This window comes from Nuphar pumila, chromosome 5 (assembly GCF_984573655.1).
Source record: "Nuphar pumila chromosome 5, dmNupPumi1.hap1.1, whole genome shotgun sequence".
Classification (NCBI taxonomy): domain Eukaryota; kingdom Viridiplantae; phylum Streptophyta; class Magnoliopsida; order Nymphaeales; family Nymphaeaceae; genus Nuphar; species Nuphar pumila.
In genome coordinates this window covers 54,576,527-54,598,120 of record NC_143253.1, presented here as the reverse complement: position 1 = coordinate 54,598,120, position 21,594 = coordinate 54,576,527, and the positions used below count along the sequence as shown (strand labels likewise).

General features: G+C 38.0%; 1 protein-coding gene across 3 annotated transcripts in view; it reads left to right on the top strand.

The window, feature by feature from the left end:
* Positions 1-2,515: 2,515 nt before the first annotated feature.
* LOC149837620 (putative WRKY transcription factor 4) overlaps positions 2,516-21,594 on the top strand; it is a 32,542-nt gene continuing 13,463 nt past the window's right edge. For 2 of the 3 annotated variants that reach the window (XR_016431915.1, XM_090006158.1), the window contains exons 1-3: positions 2,517-3,198; positions 4,001-4,704; positions 4,822-4,980. Coding sequence is in view for 2 of the 3 variants with exons in the window: in XM_090006158.1 (XP_089862284.1) it covers positions 2,743-3,198; positions 4,001-4,704; positions 4,822-4,980 (1,319 nt within the window). In the remaining variant the exon portion in view is untranslated. Of the gene's footprint in view, positions 3,199-4,000; positions 4,705-4,821; positions 4,981-21,594 lie in introns of all 3 variants that reach the window. The other variant, XM_090006157.1, reaches the window with a different exon arrangement.

Sequence of the window (21,594 nt, the reverse complement as noted above, 5' to 3'; positions counted from 1 at the left end):
AATATAAATCCAATATCCATAATCTAAACTTATAAAAATCATTTACTTTATTATTTAGTCTACATATTTTAAAATTTTTAATTATTCTTGCAATGTTCTTGATAACTTGAGACTTAATTTGATAAAAATTCAAAATCAAGAAAATCAAAAAATTCAAGAATTTTAAGAAAACTAAAAAATTGTACTCATGTCATAGATTCAGATAAAGTTCATCATTTATTTATTTTAATTGCCAAAGAAAAATCTCAGGTTTTATACCCACGATCACCCTACCTTACGTGGCTTACATTTGAAAGCTACGGACACACCCACGCACCAGTGGAGTTTGATGCGAGGCCTTTAACTCAATACCTTCACAACCACCCCGCTGGCTACACAAGTGACCCCGACCATGGTAAACTACTTTCTCAATATCATTTTCTCACAAAACATCCACCATGAGAATACTTTGACTGAAATTAAACCCAAATTATCAACTCCCATGCCGAACATAGACCAAGGCATCAACATGATAAATTATGTAGGTAATGGATTTCATAATAGCCAAATAAGTAAGGTAATTAGTCTCTTTGTTAGTAATCTTTTCGAGAGGTTAATTGACTTTGGTTCTTTAGGCTTATCTTGATTTTTCTTAGTAGGCTTTGCATAAAGAGATGCATGGGCCTGAGTAGGGGTGTCAACGGGTTGGGTTTACTCAAACTCGACCCAAACCAAACCCTATAGGGTCCGGGTATGGTCATAAATAAGATCAAAGTCCAAACCTGAAGGTTTGATTAATACATAGACCAAAGTATATTTTATGAAATTTATACCAGGCTTGAGCTTGACTCGAGTTTAGATTAAGACTCGTAAATTTTCATTGTAAAAATGATAGAAAATATTATTTTATCAGGTATGATCCGGGTCTGGTTCATGTAGGTCTTATCAAGTTTGGGTATAGTTTCTCTTATGGTTGATCAGATTATACTCGAGTCTGAACCAAATATACTCAAAAATTCGAGCCAAGTCTGATTTTATCTGGGTCTGAACCAAACCCGACATGAAAAGATCAGGTGCAATATGATTGCACAAATATTTATGCATTAAGCAACTGATCACCCTCCATCTTGGGGACACGCCTGTCACTTGTGGGGCCCAAGGCTTGATGGAGGGCGATCATGTGCTTAATACACAAAATTTGTGCCATGTGATTGCACCTGATCCGTACTCAAACCAACCCCTTGAAACTCGTAGGTCTGACATGGGATCTTGATATGGGGTTATAAACATAAGGCACTACTGGAAGAGAAGGTCGTCCAGGAGTTGAAAGGGGAACTTAAAAAAAAGAGTTTTTTTTTAAAAACCCCTTTTAAGAGGGCGATATTTTAAAAAAGTACTTTTTTTGGGTCCCTTTCTTTTTCATGAATGACAAACCTCAAAGCGAGCCAGGATCAGGTGCCATGACATGGCACACTTTGAGTGTGCCTCTGCACCTGGCTGCCCGCCTTCTGCTTTTGGGCCCTACAATTGACGACGAAGGGCAGACAGGGGTAAAGGTACACTCAAAGTGTGCTATGTGATGACACCTGATCCTGGCTCCCTCAAATCTCCCTTTCGTACAAACTACACAACTAGCTTTTTAGTAAAAATTTCATGTAGAGACACATCTTTTGCTTGGTATTTCTAACACATACTCATGTTTCATCAAAAGACATTTTAGAACCCAACTTTTCAAACTGTTAAAGAAAAAAATACGGATTTTTTTTGAGTTTTTATTTATTTATTTATTTCTTATTTCTTATTTCTTAGTCAACAACAACTTAAAATATGAATTTTAAACTTTTGCTTAGAAAATGTGTTTTTGCTTTTTCATTATGCAATACGGGCAGTTTATTATTATTACTTTTTTTAAAGGCAAGCTGGGGTTAGGCAGACCCCTACGAGACCAACAGCCTTACCATATGACTGAAGGATTAGCCACATGGAATGCCACCCGGTGGTACAGTTTATTAATTCTATTATATACTATTCACAATTCAGTGTAAACAGGAAGTTACTTCCATAATTTTTTCTTTCCTGAAGACAAGACTTTTTTTTTTCTTTTTCCCTGAAGACAAAATTACATACAAATAATATTCTTAAAAGCGTGATCCGACTGGCATTCGAATTCTATCGACACTTACACGATCACTCTTACTTTCTTTAAGCTCTAAATTTAGGGTGAAGAGCTCTTATTTCCAATCTTTTTTCATCAGATGCAGAAACATCATTTAAAATTCAAACCCTGAATCAACTCTACCACATGATCTAGCTAGGACGCGGGTTTCTTGCTTGACCCAACTTGGTTGCAATCGCAGTTCGATTCTTTAGTATTCCAACCCTTATTCCTGTCCTGAAGGAGTGACCGAACGAAAGCTGAGAAAACAGAAAAAAAACAGGCTCGGCTCGGCGCATGCAGCAGCCGCCTTCAACCACTACAGCCTAGATGTCAAAGTCAATGACGCCTAAGAAGAAAAGAAGACGAGAAAGAAGTCGTTGTAAGAAGACGAGGAAGAAGTCGTTGTCTCTCCCTCGTTCTCTCAGAGAAGAAGAAGAAGATAAAGGACAGGAAGAAGGAGGAGAAGAAGAGGGAATCAACGGAGGAAGATTGTTGTCATGGTGATGTGTTATAGTTTCAGAGGAGGACGAGGATAAGGTTGGGTGGTGGGTCGAAAGATAGTGAATTAGTGGTTGGTTTTGAAGGGTGGTGGTGGTAGGGGGAGGATGGCGGAGAAGGAAAAGCGAGGGGAGAGCGATAGTGGTGGTCCTGCTTTGGCTGCTTCGCTTCCTCCTCCTCGGCCGACGATCACCCTTCCGGGAAGACCCTCACTGGAGGGGTTCTTCAAGGGGGGGGTCAGCCCCGGCCCCATGACCCTCGTCTCCTCCTTCTTCGTCGAGAACGACCCCGAGTCAGAGTGCCGTTCCTTCTCGCAGCTGCTCGCAGGCGCCATGGCCTCTCCCAATGCCTTGACCGCCCCCCGCAGCGGCGGTAGGCAGGTGGGTTTAGCCGGGAAAGGGGAAGGAGACGGCGGAGGTTCCGAAGGAGGGTTGAGGTTCAAGCTTGGGAACCCCTTGGGGCTCGCCGTCATCGGCCCTCAGTCTCCGTTCATCTCCATCCCACCGGGCCTCAGCCCCACCACTCTGCTCGATTCGCCCGTGTTCCATCATCCTGCTGGCCAGGTTAGTTGGTTACGCAACTTTTTCCATCTTCCTCGAGGCGTATGTACTCGATTACACTCGCTTTAACTCGAATTTTCTTGTTTGGAATAGAATTGGATCCTTTATATTTCTTAACTTTGATTTTTCTTCGCGCAGAAGTAGTTAAGTCACATATTTGTTGATTTTACCGTTGTTTTTTTTGGAGGGGAGGTGTTATCGATGTTAAAACCAAGAATTTTGGATGATTACAAAATACAATTGCTGTTCTTTGTGTTAGAGATGTGAATTGAAGCTCAACCTTTTACTTTTCTCCTCTAATTTCCCTCTTCTTTTATTTTTACGTTCCCAATCAAGAAGTAGACTTGAAGGCCATGGTGCCGAGTATTTTTCTTTGCAGTTTTTTCGTCATGATTCAAATTTCGTGAGGCTAATGGCTGTCTAAAAAGTTTGTGACTTAGTGTCTTTAATATTCTCTTTCTATTGTAACAGAAACAGATATAGTTTTTCTTTGGGATTCTGTTGGGTGGTTTTTAGGAAGTTCAATTCTAATCATTAACGATGGTTTCATCCACATTTGATCATCTTTTTTGTATGACCACTGCAATTTTTTTAATTATAATTGTTTCTGGTTATATGTTTAAATCATGTAATTTGCACTTCTTGAAAACTAAAAGCTAGCATTTTCCTAATAAATAACATGGAATCATTCTTCCTGTGTTATTTGAGCTTTAGTTAGCTACCATTTCTATCTCTCAAACAAAAGAAAAAATGGTGGCTTTGTTATGTTCTGCACTAGGTTTATCTCTCAATTTGAAAAATTCAGGGCCCTTTCGGAATTTCACACCAACAAGCATTGGCACATGTTACAGCTCAAGCTGTTCAATCCCAAGCCCAGATGCACTGGCAAGCAGAATATGTATCTGCACAACCACCCATGTCACTGTCTCCATTGGCACATGCAGTAGTTCCTGTTGCCAGTTCAGCTCCTGTTCAACAGGTGCCACCCAATTATGCAGATGAGAAAAACAATACCTCGGGAGCAACTGAGCTGTCACATTCGAATCAGAAATCTCAATCGCACCTGATTGCTGTTGATAAGCTTTCGAGTGATGGCTACCACTGGAGAAAGTATGGGCAGAAGCAAGTAAAAGGCAGTGAATTTCCTAGAAGCTACTACAAATGCACTCATCCTAGTTGTCCTGTTAAAAAAAAGGTGGAGCGGTCTCTTGATGGCCAGGTGACAGAGATAATCTACAAATGCCAGCACAACCATCAACCACCTCAGCCCAGTAAACGTGCAAAAGATGGTGGGTCCATTGACATGAATGGGAGCTTGAATTTGTTTGGGAAAGCTGAAATGGGAACACGGGGATATGAGGGAGATCAAAACATAGATGGTCATTTGACGGTTAAGAAGGATCAAGACATAGCACATGAGCAATCATCTGCATTGAGTGAGGGCGAGGATGTAGGTGATGATGCCAGGACAGATGATGGGGATGATAATAAACCTGCTCCAAAGAGAAAGTAAGTACTTCTGGACCAATTCATTGGCCTGCTGATAATATCTTTTGTGTTTGAAGAATTGTTGTCAAGATTCCATCACTTTGTGGCTGATGCTAGGTTTTCCTCTTCTCTGGACAGGAGCATCACCACCTGTGTAACACAAACAGCTTCCTCACATAGAACAATCATGGAACCCCGTGTCATTTTGCAGACAACAAGCGAAGTTGATCTATTATATGACGGCTATAGGTGGCGGAAATATGGACAGAAAGTTGTGAAAGGAAACCGACATCCTAGGTAGCTACATTCTCATGGACTCATGGGTGGTTATTAAAACTGCCCTCGCCCCTAGGCAAGGACAGCTTAGTCACCAACTAGGCACCTTAGTCTTCAAAATTGGTACCTTTTAATGTACCCACCTAGGAATTGCAAAGCCTAGGCATTTTACTTATGCCTAGACCGACTAGGCGGACTAGTCGAGGCTTTTGACTACATAGATTATAGGTAAAAAATCATGATATTTTGAAAATTTTGCCAATTTGATCACGATTACATCACGATATTCTCGTGATCATATCATGATATTATCAATTATTGTTACTTTTTTTATTTATTTTCTACATAGATGTGTTTTTCTTCTTTATTTTGCATTTTTACTTAATTTTTTATTATATTTGTATTTTATTATTAAAACACAATATTTTCTTACTTATTTTTGTATTTTTTTTTATATTTTTTAAACCTTAAGATTTTTCACCAAACCGACAATACGCGAGAAATAGCTTCGCCGAGATATAGACAATACAACTATTTGTGACAGAGTAAAATTCAACAGTTGAAACTCAAGCTAAATCTTTTCAATTTTGCTGTCCTAGCTCTTTACTCTACTGATTGAATTAGCATCTGCTAATCTAGTTTGCATTTAGACTACTTAGTCAGTTTGCTCAACGGCTTTGAACTATATAACAAGAAGCATTTCAATTGTGTACATGTAGATCATATAAGTTGAAAGCCTATCTTTAAGTTAGTGTGAACAAATAAGTTGCTTGTGAATAAATAATTTGGTGGCATGCTGTGGTCCATTTCTCTTGTTTGAGTACCACATTTTAGCTCGTGTCTGCCGTTTGGAAGGGCAATTGTGTAAACAAATAATTTGGAAGTCATTAAGTTTTTTTGTAACTCATGTTTTAATGCTAATTTATGTGCTTCTTGGCGGTATAATGAAATGATGCAGATGTTAGGTGTTACCAATTGTAATGAAATGGATTCAACTCAATAAACATGCAAGAACACACTTCAATCAAGTAGAATACTTGATTGAATAATCGCACCACCCACACAAGGGTCAAATAACTTGTTATTGCATAGAGACTCTTGAAAAGAGTTGAGAATACTAGGCCACAAGAGGCCTATTTATAATACAAATGAATGGCAAAAGGGGGCAGCCCATGTGGCTATTGGGGCTGCACCCAACGGTCACATTTGTGACCGTTGGGGCAGCTCCAACAGTCACATGGAGCTGTCTCATCATGAAAAGAAAAAAAACAAAAAGGTAAAAACGACAAAAATACAAAGAAGAAAAAAGACAAAAAATACAAGAAGAATAATCAGCCCATTAGGGGCTGCCACCTATTCAGTGAAAGGATCGAAATACCCTTGATAGGTATATATATATCTTAACACCCCCCCTCAAACTCATGGTGGAAGCACTTTAGTGAAGAAGTTCGCTAGTTGGTACTCTGAGGGAACGTAAGGCAATGTGATAGTCTTCTTCAAAAATTCTTCACGAACATAATGACAATCTATTTCAATATATTTTGTCCTCTCATGAAATGTATGATTGCTTGTAATGTAGACCGCGCTCTTGTTGTCACAACACAGTTTGGAAGGTTCTGTAATGTGAGTTCTTAGGTCCTCTAGTAGTTGCTGCAACCATACTAACTCCGATGTGGTTGTTGCCATGACACAATACTCAACTTCAGTAGAGGAAAGCGATACCTTCTGCTTTTTCTTGCATCGCCATGAAATTAAGGAATCACCTATAAACACACATAAACTAGTGGTTGAGCGTTTATCATTTACATCTCCTCCCCAATCAGAATCAGAACATGCAATAACTTTTAATGAGGATACCTTCTGCTGCTTCTTGCATCACCATGAGAAAGAGGATGATAAAAACAATCCATGATTAATGCATTTCTTAATATATCTAACAATTCTCACTACAACACTCATATGCATTGTAGTGGGAGCATGTTGAAATTGACTAACAGAATTAATAGCATGAGATATATCAGGACGAGTAATAGAAAGATAAAACAAAGTTTCAATCATTTGTCTGTAGGGAGTTGAATCTTGTAGAGGCTCGCCGTCGTCTTTCTTCATTTTGGCATTTATGACCTCCGGAGTATAAACCCGTTTTTCATCCAAGAGTCTTGATCGTTCAATGATCTCTATTGCGTACTTAATCTGTGACAAAAAATAACCACGAGGTGAGTAGGCAACTTCTATTCCAAGAAAATACCGTAACAAACCAAGATCTCTCATATTAAAGTTGGCTTTAAGCACATCTTTGATATGATTAACTCCCTCTTTATCACTTTTTGTGATTATCATGTCATCTACGTAAAGTAGTAAGATTATCATCTCTGCATTGGAAGACTTAACAAACAATGCAATGTCAGTAAAAAAAGATTTAAAATGAAGTTGTGTCATCACATTATTGAACCTATCATACCAAGCTTTGGGAGCTTGTTTTAAGCCATACAAGGCTTTGCGTAACTGAAGAGTTTTTTCATGTGCTAAATTTAAGCCTAGTAGAGGATCCATGTAAACCTTCTTATACATATTACTATTCAAAAACACATTCTTTACATCCATTTGAAATATAAGTCATTTTTTAATTGAGGCTATAGCAATGAGAGTTCTAACAGTTGTCATTCGAGTAACTGGGGCAAACGTCTCATCGTAGTCTATTCCATATTCTTGACTGCATCTCTTGGCCACTAACCTGGCTTTGTATCGTTCTAATGTTTCATCGTATTTAGTTTTTATCTTGTAAACCCATCTACAACATATAGTTTTTCTTCCTTTAGGTAATGTTTGAATTTTCTAAGTTTTTGCTTTTCCAAAGCTTCTAATTCATCATTCATGGCCTTAATCCATTCTAGATGATGTTTAGCCTCATGATAAGATTGTGGTTTGGAATATAAGTGTATAGCCATTAGGCATGATCTATACTTTGGTTCAAAGAAATCATAGGATAAAAATCTACTAGGGGCTTTTGAAATTCTTATGGATTTTCTAAGACTAGAAGAATCTACTTCTTGATTTTGGGAATATCTTTCTAAAGCACATGGTGGATGATCTTCGGTACGTCGAGCATAGGTTTGTATATTATTGTGAGATAGGTCTATATTATTAAAACCCCATTCACATTCTCATTTGCATTATGCATGTCTTCATTTTCACTCTCATGTGTGTCATGAATATTTTCACACCATTTATGTTTATTGACAAGGTAAAAAAAAAACGAGTAGTTACAACTTTCATGGATTTTTTTCTTGCTAAAACCAATTTCATTTTCAAGAAAAGTGACATTTCGAGAAACATAAAATTTGTTTCTTTCAATGCCATAACCTAAAAAAACACAAGAGATTGCTTTTAGAGAAAATTTGTCATTCTTATTAGTAAGGACAAAGCATTTGCATCAAAAGACCCTTAACCTTTTATTATCGAGAGATGTTTTAAAAAGTTTTTCAATAGGAGAAATATTTTCAATGTTTTTGGAAGACATTTTATTTATCAAATAGACTGTCGTACGGGCGGCTTCGGCCCAAAAAACTTTTGGAACATTTCTAGACACAAGAAGTGTTCTAGTGGTTTCAATAATGTGTCTATGTTTCCTCTCGGCTAGTCCATTTTGTTGAGGAGTATATGAACACAATTTTTGGTGAACAATCCCATTTAGGCCAAGATAATTTTTGAATTCTTCCTGTTATCGGTTCTAAAGATTTGAATATTAGTTTAAAATTGTTTCTTGATATAATAATTGTATGTGGGTAAGATATTCTACGCCTTATCCCATTATTTTGAAGAAATTCAATAAATTCCTTTGATAGATACTTTCTCCCTCTATGACACTGAAAATGTTGAATATTTATCGAGAATTGATTGACAACAAGAGCATGGAATAAACAGAAGAATTTGAATAACTCAGATTTGTATTTCATAAAATAAATCTAAGTGTATCTGGTATAACTATCAATGAATGTGACATAATAACAACTACCAGACAAAGAGGATTGTGGAGTAGGTCCCCAAACATCAGAATGAACAAGTTCAAAAGGAAAAGAAACTCTTTCATTTATTGAATTAAAAGGAAGCACATGACTCTTACACGACTGACAACTAGAACAAAGGAAACCATCAACCTTATTACACTGACTTGACTTTGAAATAAGACCACTCGACACTAATTTCTCAAGAACGAAATTATTACAACGACCCAAACGACGATGCCAAATATTTGACTTATTATACGAGGACAGACTTAAACAATCTTTAGATGAATCCAACTTGAATGGTTGACCAATGGACGATTTTGGTCCAGCTCTACCAACAGAAGAAGAAACTTCTTTTAGGATATACATGTTTCCCTTTCGATCTCCCTCAACGAGCGTTTTCTTCGTGAGTGGATCCTTGACACAGACAAAAAGAGTAAATTCGATTCAAGAATGAATGTCATCAACTAGTTTAGAAACAAAAATGATGTTTTTGACAATATTAGGAGAATGAAAAACATTGGACAATTTTAGGGAACCATCGGAAAGAAGAATATTCACATTTCTAGTGTAAGTTATTGGATGGAGATCTCCATCTCCAGTTTTAATACTTGCATTTCCATGATAAGGGATGGGTTTCGAAATCTTACCAATATCGCCTGTCACATGTGCTGCAGCTCCAGAATCAATGTACCAAGTTCCTTGATCACCCTGTTTAAAATTTAATCCTGGCAAAGCTGATATCAAAAGATTCTTGACACTGTCTTCATCCCATTGATTTCCTCAAACTCTTCCCCTGCTTGACGATCCTGTCGTATTCATTTTACCTTTGTATTGCGGGTTGTGCCAACAATTTGCCTTGATATGTCCCTTTTTGTTGCACAAATAACATGTTGAAACATTTTTAAAATTGTGATTTCCAGAAAAGCTCGGTGTGCTAGGCGTGGGTAACAATCCACACCCCCCTTGATTATTCCTTATCTGTCCATGTCCTCCTCGGAAGTAACCACATCCTCTCCCTGAATTTGTCCCTGCAAACAATACTTCTTGGTTTCCTGAATTGTTGCCTACATCTTCGCCTTTGATGAAAATTTCATATTGTAGTAATTTCGCCCGAAGATCCTCAAAGTTAGGAAGTGAAGGAAGACACAAGGGAAGCTCAGTGTGCTAGGCGTGGGTAACAATCCACACCCCCCTTGATTATTCCTTATCTGTCCATGTCCTCCTCGGAAGTAACCACATCCTCTCCCTGAATTTGTCCCGGCAAACAATACTTCTTGGTTTCCTGAATTGTTGCCTACATCTTCGCCTTTGATGAAAATTTCATATTGTAGTAATTTCGCCCGAAGATCCTCAAAGTTAGGAAGTGAAGGAAGACACAAGAGAAGCTCGGTGTGCTAGGCGTGGGTAACAATCCACACCCCCCTTGATTATTCCTTATCTGTCCATGTCCTCCTCGAAAGTAACCACATCCTCTCCCTGAATTTGTCCCTGCAAACAATACTTCTTGGTTTCCTGAATTGTTGCCTACATCTTCGCCTTTGATGAAAATTTCATATTGTAGTAATTTCGCCCGAAGATCCTCAAAGTTAGGAAGTGAAGGAAGACACAAGAGAGATGTAACCAGCATGTGATAATCTGACCCAAGCCCGTTTAGCACTTGTTGAACTTTATCCTTATCAGAAATCATACAACCCACCATAGCCAATTGGTCTGTGATGATCTTTCATATACTCTGTAACAGTCATGCTCCCCTTTCTTAGGAGTTGGAACTCCCTCTTCAAATGCATAATTCTTGCTTCTGAAATTTGTGAATATGTCTTTGCAAGCTGTTCCCACAGCTCCACCGCTGAACACTCATCTGGAATACCTACAAGAACCTCTTGTGAAAGAGTAGAGGTAACGTAGGCTACAACAGCCTGATCTTGTTTTCTCCAAGCAGTAAATTCAGGGTTTTGAATCAGCCTGTTAGAAGCCTCTCCTTTATCATCCATAACTTCCTGCACAATAAATTTTGGTGGTGCAAAAATCGTTCCATCTAGGTGTCCATAGAGGTCGAGACTCTTAATAAAAGGCAGTATCTGCCTTTTCCAGGTCAAGTAGTTGTTGTTATTCAATTTTTCAGAGATAAGTTCACCTAGAAAACTAGATGGCAGGGTAGGAGAATCCATGAAAACTGAAATTGAAACAAGGAAAATATGGCAAACGAACCTGTCTGACTGCTGTCAAATACTTAAGAATTAACGTCAGATTTAAGATAGATTCTGACGGATGGAATATGAATGCAGGAGAAGTTTGGAAGGAAAACTCAAGCTGGATTGTAACAAAGGTAGAAGGAATAGAACTAGAAGAAAGAATTCAGATCTGAATTTGGGTTCAAATCTAAACAAAACGAGAATATTTAAACTAGTGAAAGAAATCACGCCTGGACAAATTTAGGCATCGGGAATCTTCAGATTCAAGACTGATAAAATAAATCACACACGATCTGATCTAACAATCAGATCTGCAGTCACACAAGATTTGGGTTCAAATCTAAACAAATGAGAATGTTCAAAACTGATAAAAGAAATCACGCCTAGACAGATTAAGGCCTCGAGAGTCTTCAGATCCAAAACTAATAAAGGTAATCACGCACGATCTGATCTAATCGATCAGATCTGGAGTCAGATCTGCAGTCATGCAGGGTCTGATCTAATGATCAGATCTGTCCCGATCGAGGGTACAGAAATCAATATTGAGATAAGAGAATAACACGACCTTAAACAAAAAAATATTGGTGAGAAATAGAAGGACTGGGGAAGGATTCAGATAGTAGAAGAGAGAGGAAGAAGAAAACTGGAAGGCACTACTCACCTGGAACGTCGGTCTCACTGGACACCTTCTTTGGAGACGATTCAATGCACAGAGGCCTGGTGCTCTGATACCATGTTAGAATGGACCACCGTACACGTGAAGTGCAAGAAGGAAGGAGGCAGGATGAAAAGAAGGGCTGCGGCAGCAAAGGGAGACTCCTTTCTCTTAGGAGTCGTGCCCTATTCCATGTATGTATTCATATACAAAAAAACAGAAAGTGGGTTGGATCAATTATGATTTGGATCCAGATTCCATACCCGAATACATTAAAATTACATATTACATCAGAAACAGAAAACCCGATCCATATTAGAGACCCAACTTCAGTTTTATGATACAGTCTTAATAGCATGAATATATACATGTGAAAAGAAAACATCAATGTAACCTGTGTAATTCTAGACTAACATATATATAATTATATAGTGTTTCTTCTCTCTCTCTTTTTTTTTTTTGAAACCACTCAGCTGTACCCAGCCGATCCACTCGGCTGGGCTGCCGAGTGTCTAACCACACCAGGTCGGGTCTGGTCCGACCAGACCCCCAGCCGATTCTGATGCCAGCTGAACTGGTCAGACAGCCAGCCCACCAAACTCTGAAATATTTTCTTTTTTTTTTAAAGCATGCCCAGCTGACTACTCGGCTGGAGCCCAACATAAAAATAAACTTATAATTTTTTTTTCTTCACACAGCAAGCACCCAGTTGGCTGGGCCAAACCCCCAGCCCAGCCGACCCAGTTGGCCGGGGCTGTCTGCACATGGCTCAGCCGACTATGGTCGGCTGAGGCCCAACACAACAGGAAGATAATTTTTTTTTTTGATAAGGAATACATTCATGTTCAGTAAACTATTTTAGCATGCGTGTACAGGTTGTTTTATGAGCAGATATGCTTAAATATGCAGGCTTGGAAATCAACCAAACATGTATATGCCTTGTCACTTTATGAAATATGAGCATACTCATATTTTCATAGATCAAGCAACAAATAACTAATGTTATGCAAAATCTTCCGTTAGGCATGCATGTACAAACATATTCATTCATGAGAACACATGCATATGCTTGTATTGAGATCCCGTTATTGAGGGTTTTCATGCACTAAATCTGGGCCAGATTTATGCATGTTACAAACATGGCAAATCTGTGTTGATTTAGGGATCCACCAATACAAACATCAAGATATGTATTTTTTCCAAAATAAACTTTGAAAACAATGCAAATACATTAATCTTTAACCATGAATCTTAAAGTAAGCTTCTTAGGGCTTTTACTAAAACATTGCATGGGATACGAATCCATGCTCTTTTTCTCACTCGAAACAAAAGAGAAACCCGTACCATGAGAAGAAAACGATGGTAGATATCGAAAAACGTGGATGGATGGCTGGAGAAGATCAAATCTCCTTCTCTTCTTTCTCCTTTTTCGTCTATTTTCCTCACTTTCTCTCTCCTCCTTTTTTTTCTCTTTTTCCTTCCCTTTCTCTTTCTTCCTTTCTTTCTTTTTGATCAATTTATAGAGCTCTAGATGGGTTGAAGAAGAGAGTGCAACCCCAGTTGAAACTCTCTTTTCTCTCACCCACTTTCTCGAATTTTTCGAAACTCTTAGTGTTGACTTTTCCAATTTGAGTATTTTTAAAAGTCTTTTTTAAAGCTTCTAAGGCATGAACAAGGGTCCTATAAGGAGTCCTAAACACTCTTAAAATAAATCTCGGAATTAATTAAAATTAATTAATTATTATTTATTAATAAATAAATACCTAAAAGCTTCCAAAAATCATATTATTGAACTAGAACACTTATAAAGTGATTTTATATGGGTTTAAGGGCTCTACCAGAGTTACCAGTCGAGGAAGCGGGAGCGGGAAGCGATACGGCAAGCGGGAAACGAGGCACTTTCAAAAATTTAGGAAGCGGGGAAGCGTGGGACCACTTAGAAGAAAATTCCGAACCGTCTCGGAAGCGACCTAGGAAGCGAACCGGAAGCGACCTAGGAAGCGAACCGGAAGCGAGGGGGAAGCGAAAAAATGAAAAAAGGAGGAAGCGAGGGGGAAGCGTGGGGGAAACGCGGGGGAAGCGTGGGGGAAGCGTGGGGGAAGCGCTTTCCATAAAAGGGAAGCGCGCTTCCCAAAAAAGGGGGACACTTCCCCTCACGTTTCGGAAGCGCGACGTTTCGCGCTTCCGAAGTGCGCTTCGGGGAAGCGCGCTTCCCCTTTTGCCTAGGCGCTTCTGGTAACTCTGGGCTCTACTTAGAGTCCTAAACAATTGTCAAATTAAAATTTTGGAATTACATTAATTGATTATTTATTTAATATTAAATAATAAATAAATTTCCAAAAGCTTCCAAAAATTATCAAATTAACTTGGGAGGCTTCTTAACATTAATTAACTTCAATTTAAAAGTTTTTAATGAATTTAAAGTTGGAAAAATCGTTGGGCATGGATTTGGATCTGGATCTTGATCCAAATTCATCTCATAAATCCAAATGGGTCTTGGGCTGGATCAATACCAGATTAATATGGGTCTTGGATAAAGTCCAAATCCATATTAATTTGGATCAAATCCATCAGATCCGGTTTGATCCAAGTCCAGATCCGAACCAACAAATTGCTCAATTTTTTGAAAAAAATCCAAATGGGTCTTGGGCTGGATCAATACCCTAGGCACGATTCTTGAATCCTGTTATTAATCATTATACAGTCGGGTCCGAACCGTGACCCGAAATGCCGGATCCACTCTAACGTGGATCCGGGTCGGCTTTATAGTGTTGGATCCATTCTAACATGGATCTGGGTCAACATAAAATGAGGGATCCAAATGGATCCGGGTCGGCATTGAACTGCAGAGTCCACTGGCTGGGTTCATTTGGCTCCAATGTGGGTCCAAACCCCAATTACCAAAATCTTTTTAATTATAACACTTTTAAAATTATTCTTTTATTAAACCTTATTATTACGTATATACCTTTAATACCCATATCTATATATTTCCTTTTGGATCTGGGTAACGGATCTCGGACCCAACAACAACAACAACAACAACAACAACAACTACGCCTTCATCCCAAAACAATTGGGGTCAGCGATATGAACCAAAAAAGAAATTCATTTTGGGTCTTCCACATGAATCCTTTTCCTCCAATCATTTCTATCCAACGCCATGTCCTCGGTGAGGTTCAAAGCATTCATATCCTTTCCTATCATCTCCATCCAAGTCTTCCTAGGCCTACCCCGACCTATTTTAACTAATATATTTTCCCATTTCTCCAACCTTCTAACTGGAGCATCATTAGGCCTTCGCCGAATATGTCCAAACCACCGTAAACGATTCTCTCGCATCTTATTTTCAATGGGTGCAACACCTACCTTCTTACGTATCTCTTCGTTCCGAATCTTATCTTTTATTGTATTTCCACACATCCATCTAAGCATCCGCATCTCAGCTACACTCATTTTTTGAATATGATGTCTCTTGGCAGCCCAACATTCCGTACCATATAGTAAAGCGGGTCTAATAGTCGTCCTATAAAACTTTCCCTTCAACCGCAATGGCATTCTACGATCGCACAGCACTCCAATAGCACTTTTCCATTTCATCCACCCAACCTTTATCCTATGATTTACATCTCCATCAATTTCTCCATACTTTTGAATGATGGATCCCAAATATTTGAAATAACGGATCTCGGACCCAATATGAATAAAATCACTCAAATTTTTACGGGTATTACAGGTGGTGGGGAGTGGACCTCACCATTTTCTCTTGGTAAGAAACATTCCTCGACCTCCACCTTGAGGAATGTTTCCTGTCAAAAAGTATACTTTTTAGAAAAACTCAAAAGAGAAATTTTCTATCATTTGGAAGGGTCGGAAAAACCGTACGGACTTCCCACTTTGTATCACTTTTCCTACATCTTTCCCACTTCCAAACATGCCCTAAGTTATGGAAGTGAAGAAGTAAATGAACTATTTGTCAGGTTCTCTTTCTGATTAATCTGTTGTCTTAATTATAGCTGCAACTAGAAATCAGTAAGGTCCTATGTGTAATGAAGTGCCGGCCGGATGAAGTCTCCAAGCGCAAAATAAGAGAGCACGCACATACACAAACAGCCACTAATGGGCAAAAGAACAACACAACCACTTAAAGTGGTAAGGCACCCAAAAGAAGAGGAAAAATATATATTCCACTCAAAAGGCTTCAAAGAAGCATACTTTACAATGGGGAGAAACCCCTTTATTTATAGACAAAAGAGGAGGCCTTGGAAGGGCTCCTAGAGGGACGTTGGAGCCCTTCCAACGGTCATAAATATGACCGTTGGATGCTCCAACGTCCTCCTAGGTGGGGCCCATTCCAAGGTGGAAAAGAAAAGAATAAAGAAAATAAAAAGAAAGAAAAAAAAAGAAATAAAAGAAAAAAAGAAAAGTTACAATATGCGATAAGAAGTAAAAAGACAGTTTTACCCCTATGTGTCTATTTACAAAAGATAAATATATATATATATATTTATATATGTAGATGGACACATAGGCATATATATAATTAATATATATATGTGTATGTGTCGTGATCTATATATATAAATATATATATATATGTACAACATATTTTAACACCCCCCCTCAAACACACGGTGAGATCACCGAGAGTTTGCTAAGGAGAAAGAAGAAACGAGGCGATGGCAAAGCTTTGGTGAAGAAGTCCGCCAACTGGTACTCGGTTGGAACATAAGGCAATTGAATGGTGCCTCGTAGGAACTCATTACGAACATAATGGCAATCCATCTCAATGTGCTTTGTTCTTTCATGAAAGGTGTGATTGCTAGCAATGTAGATGGAGCTCTTGTTGTCGCAGCACAGCTTTGAGGGAGTTGAGAATGAGACTCCCATATCTTTAAGCAAACTTCTTAACCATACGATCTCCGTGGTGGTAGTGGCCATCGCACGATACTCTGCTTCAGTAGAAGAGAGTGAAACTTTCTGTTGCTTCTTACACCTCCAAGAGATAAGTGACTCTTCAAGAAACACACAATACCCTGTGGTAGAAATACGATCATCGGGGTTACCACCCCAATCAGAGTCAGTATAAGCAAGTAAAGTAAGAGGTGAAGAAGAGGGTAAGAATAATCCTTTTGTTATGGTGCCTTTCAAATATCTCATAATTCTCATGACAGCAGCCATGTGAATGGTGGAGGGAGCAGTCTGAAATTGACTTGCACTATGAACTGCATGAGAAATATCAGGCCTAATGATGGATAAGTATGTGAGCGACCCAATCAATTGACGATAAGGTGTGGGATCAGCTAAAGGAGTGCCATCACTGGCTCTCATCTTGGCATTGATAATTTCTGGCGTCTCCACCTTCTTGTCATCAGTCAGTCCAGACCTATCAATAATGTCGGAGGCAAGCTTCATCTGAGAGAGGACATACCCTTTGGGAGAGTATGCAACTTCAATACCTAAAAAATATCTTAGATAACCAAGATCAGACATATCAAAATTTTCTTTGAGAATATTCTTAATAAGGTTAATACCTCTCTTATCATTACCTGTGATAATCATGTCATCAACATATAATAACAGAATTGTAATGTGATCATTAGAATTTTTAACAAACAAAGCAGTATCAGTATAACATGAGGAGAAACCATTATCAAGAACTACTTTGCTAAAAAGATCATACCAAGCTTTAGGTGCTTGTTTAAGACCATAGAGAGCTTTATTTAACTTTAGAATATTTCCTTTACCAATTTCAAGACCTGGCGGAGGATCCATAAGGACTTCTTCATGTAAATTTTCATTTAAAAAAGCGTTTTTAACGTCAAGTTGATATATAGGCCATTGTTTAATGGAGGCTAAGGCAATTAAAGTTCGCACACTAGTCATCCTAGCTACGGGAGCAAAGGTTTCCTCATAATCAATTCCATATTCTTGGGCATAGCCTTTTGCAACCAAACGAGTTTTGTATCTCTCAAGAGATCCATCACACTTGGTTTTAACTTTATATACCCATCTACACCCAATTGCCTTTTTTCCTAATGGTTGGGGAATAATACTCCAAGTTTGAGCTTTGTTAAGAGCCTCTAATTCAACTTTCATTGCTTCAATCCAATGTGGATGATCTTTAGCTTCTTTAAAGGAAGTAGGCTCATGATATGAATGAATTAACATGAGACAAGCCCTATAATTAGGTGAGAAAGATTCATAAGATACAAATTTTTGTGGAGGTCTACTATTACGAGAAGATCTCCTAGGTGCATTAATAGGTTCTTCTAATGAGAGATCTTGAGAATATCTTTCAAGAGCAGGTTGATGTTCATTTCCTGACCGCCTGGTATATACATTTGTTTCATTAAGATTCTCAATTTGAGAATCATTACCATGTTGGAGTATATCATTATGATGAGAGATGTCATCACAAGTATTATCGCAAGTAATTGCATCTGGTGTTTCAATTCTAGGAGCAAGATTAAATAGGAAGGAATAGTCAAAGTTTTCTCTGGATGTGTGAATATCAAATCCATTTTGTTCTTCAAGAAAGTTTACATTTCTTGATATATAGAGTTTATTATTTCGAGTATCATAGCATCTATAACCTTTTTTATTTTCACCATATCCAATGAATGCACATTCAATAGCTTTAGGTGATAGTTTATCTTGTCCTTGAACAAGCACAAAACATTTACATCCGAATATCCTTAATCTATTAAAATCTGGAGTAATTTTGAATAATTTTTCAAAAGGTGATACATTTTTTAATGAAGCAGAGGGCATACGATTGATTAAATATGTTGCGGTAAGAAGAGCTTCGGCCCAGAAGTTTTTAGGAACATTTTTAGAAACAAGAAGTGTTCTTGTAGTTTCAATTAAATGTCTATGTTTTCTTTCCGCAAGGCCATTTTGTTGCGGGGTTTTAGGACAAGATCGTTGATGTAAAATTCCATTTGTTTTGAAATAATTTTGAAAATCTTTAGACATGTATTCTCCTCCAGAGTCGGATCTAAATATAGCTATATTGTTTTGAAATTGGTTTTGAATAAGAATATGAAATTCTTTAAAGTTATTAAAGACATCGGATTTGTTTTTAATAATGTATACCCATGTATATCTAGTAAAGTCATCAACAAAACTAACATAGTAGGAGTAGCCTCCCTTGGACAGAACGGGTGCCGGTCCCCATACATCGGAATGCACAAGTTCAAAAGGTCTTTTTGACACAAAATTACTATGAGAATACGGAAGCGAATGAATTTTTCCAAGGATACAATCATTGCATGTGAATGTATTTGTATTACAAAATTTTTTCAAAAAAGGAAAGAGATACAATTTAGAAACACTAGGATGTCCAAGTCTTTTATGCCAAGTCTCAATATCTTTGGATTGAACATGATTACAAAATGATTTGGTTGGCAATGACAAAAAATTCATATAATAAAGATCCCCTCTTCTATGGCCTTGCCCAATCCGCTTCCCGGACCGGAGATCCTGCACATAGCAATGGGTAGGTGAAAAAGTGACATTACATTCAAAATCGGTAATTTGGGAAACGGAAAATAGATTTAAATTAAGTTTTGGAATAATTCGAATTTTGGGAACAAAAAATTCTTTGTTTTCATTATAAGTTTTCTCAAGATTTCCAATGCCTTCAACATCCAAGGATGTTCCATCGGCAGTGGAGACAAAAGATTTAAATTTGTTGAGACTTGTTTTTTATAAGAGTGATGCATTCGGAGTCATATGAAAGGAGGCACCCGAATCAAGAATCCAAGAGGTCATACCTGGGAAGGAAGAGATAGCGGCGCCGGAAGTGGATGGTGTAGAGGAAAACTGAGAGGAGCTCATCTTCATGAATTGTTGAAGAGTTTCGGTAAGATGAGCAAGGGACTCTTTTATGTCACCATCTTTCTTTGAGTCTTCATTTGGAGGAGCTTCACCAACGGAGGCCACCTTCTTTTTAAATCTTGGGCAATCCGGACGAATATGGCCCGATTCATTACAATTGTGGCAAACAATTTTCCTTCCTCCACCACCATTATTTTTGAAAAAATGAGGTGGTTTGTAAGGCCTTACATTATTGCCGGGTCTAGATACGGCATGAACTTCATCAACATCTCGTTTTAATGCTAAACGAGTCTCTTCTTGGCATAAATCGGCCAAAATATCACTTAGAGGAGTAGAGGCCCTATGGAGAAGGGATCCTCTAAGTTGCTCAAATTCGGGGCGAAGCCCATGAATAAATTGGAAAAATCTTTCCTTTTCCATTTGCTCTTGCCTCATAGCAATAGCACTACCTTCCCATTGGGGTTCGAGAAGGACAAGTTCATCCCATAAAGAAGATAGGGCACTATAGTAGTCTCTAATACTCATATCACCTTGTTTGGTAGCTCTTACCTTTTCTTGTAGAAAGAAATGCCTAGCAAGGTCTCTTTGAGTGTACATGCCTTTCATAAAGAACCAAGCTTCATTAGCCTTCTTGAATTTGGCAAGATTTGCACAAATCTTTAACTCAACATTGTTCATGAACCATGCTAAAATTTTAGCATGCTCACTTTCCCAATCTTCTAATTTAGAAGAGTAATCAAGAATAGCCTTCTCTTTTTCCTCTTCGTTCAAAGCTTTTTCCTCATTACCTTCAAACTTAGTCAACTTCAATTGTGGTTCCGGAATGGTTCCACATACATAACCCCAAAGTTTTTTACCTTTGAGATTGTTTTCCATAGCGGCCGCTCACATGCGATAATTGGTTCCATCCAATTTGAATGAGAGATCGATTTTTGCATCCTTGTTGGCCATTTGTAGAAGAGGAATATGAATGCACGAAAGAGGAGGATATTACTTGTCAAAAGAAGATCCGATGAAGCTTTATCAACCAAGGCTCTGATACCATGTAATGAAGTGCCGGATGAAGTCTCCAAGCGCAAAATAAGAGAGCACGCACATACACAAACAGCCACTAATGGGCAAAAGAACAACACAACCACTTAAAGTGGTAAGGCACCCAAAAGAAGAGGAAAAATATATATTCCACTCAAAAGGCTTCAAAGAAGCATACTTTACAATGGGGAGAAACCCCTTTATTTATAGACAAAAGAGGAGGCCTTGGAAGGGCTCCTAGAGGGACGTTGGAGCCCTTCCAACGGTCATAAATATGACCGTTGGATGCTCCAACGTCCTCCTAGGTGGGGCCCATTCCAAGGTGGAAAAGAAAAGAATAAAGAAAATAAAAAGAAAGAAAAAAAAAAGAAATAAAAGAAAAAAAGAAAAGTTACAATATGCGATAAGAAGTAAAAAGACAGTTTTACCCCTATGTGTCTATTTACAAAAGATAAATATATATATATATATTTATATATGTAGATGGACACATAGGCATATATATAATTAATATATATATGTGTATGTGTCGTGATCTATATATATAAATATATATATATATGTACAACATATTTTAACACTATGTGCCTGCTCCAACCTGAAAGCCAAAACCCTTATTCAGATTTCTAGTGCAATTAGAGTCATAATCACCATAAACATCTTTCTTTTATTGGTAATCTTGGGTACTTGTTCTTTTCCATTATGTTATTTATTTTTCATACTTGATTTTTATTTACTAAATATTTAATCATATTGTATATTCTACCGTTTGATGCTTAATTTTGTCTGTTGCTTTATTATAAGTTACACTATGCTACATTAAGATTTGAACATGTTTATTCTTTTCATCATTATTAGTCTTATTTGTTTTTCATTTCTGGTGGTCTGTTTATTGTGTGTCCTT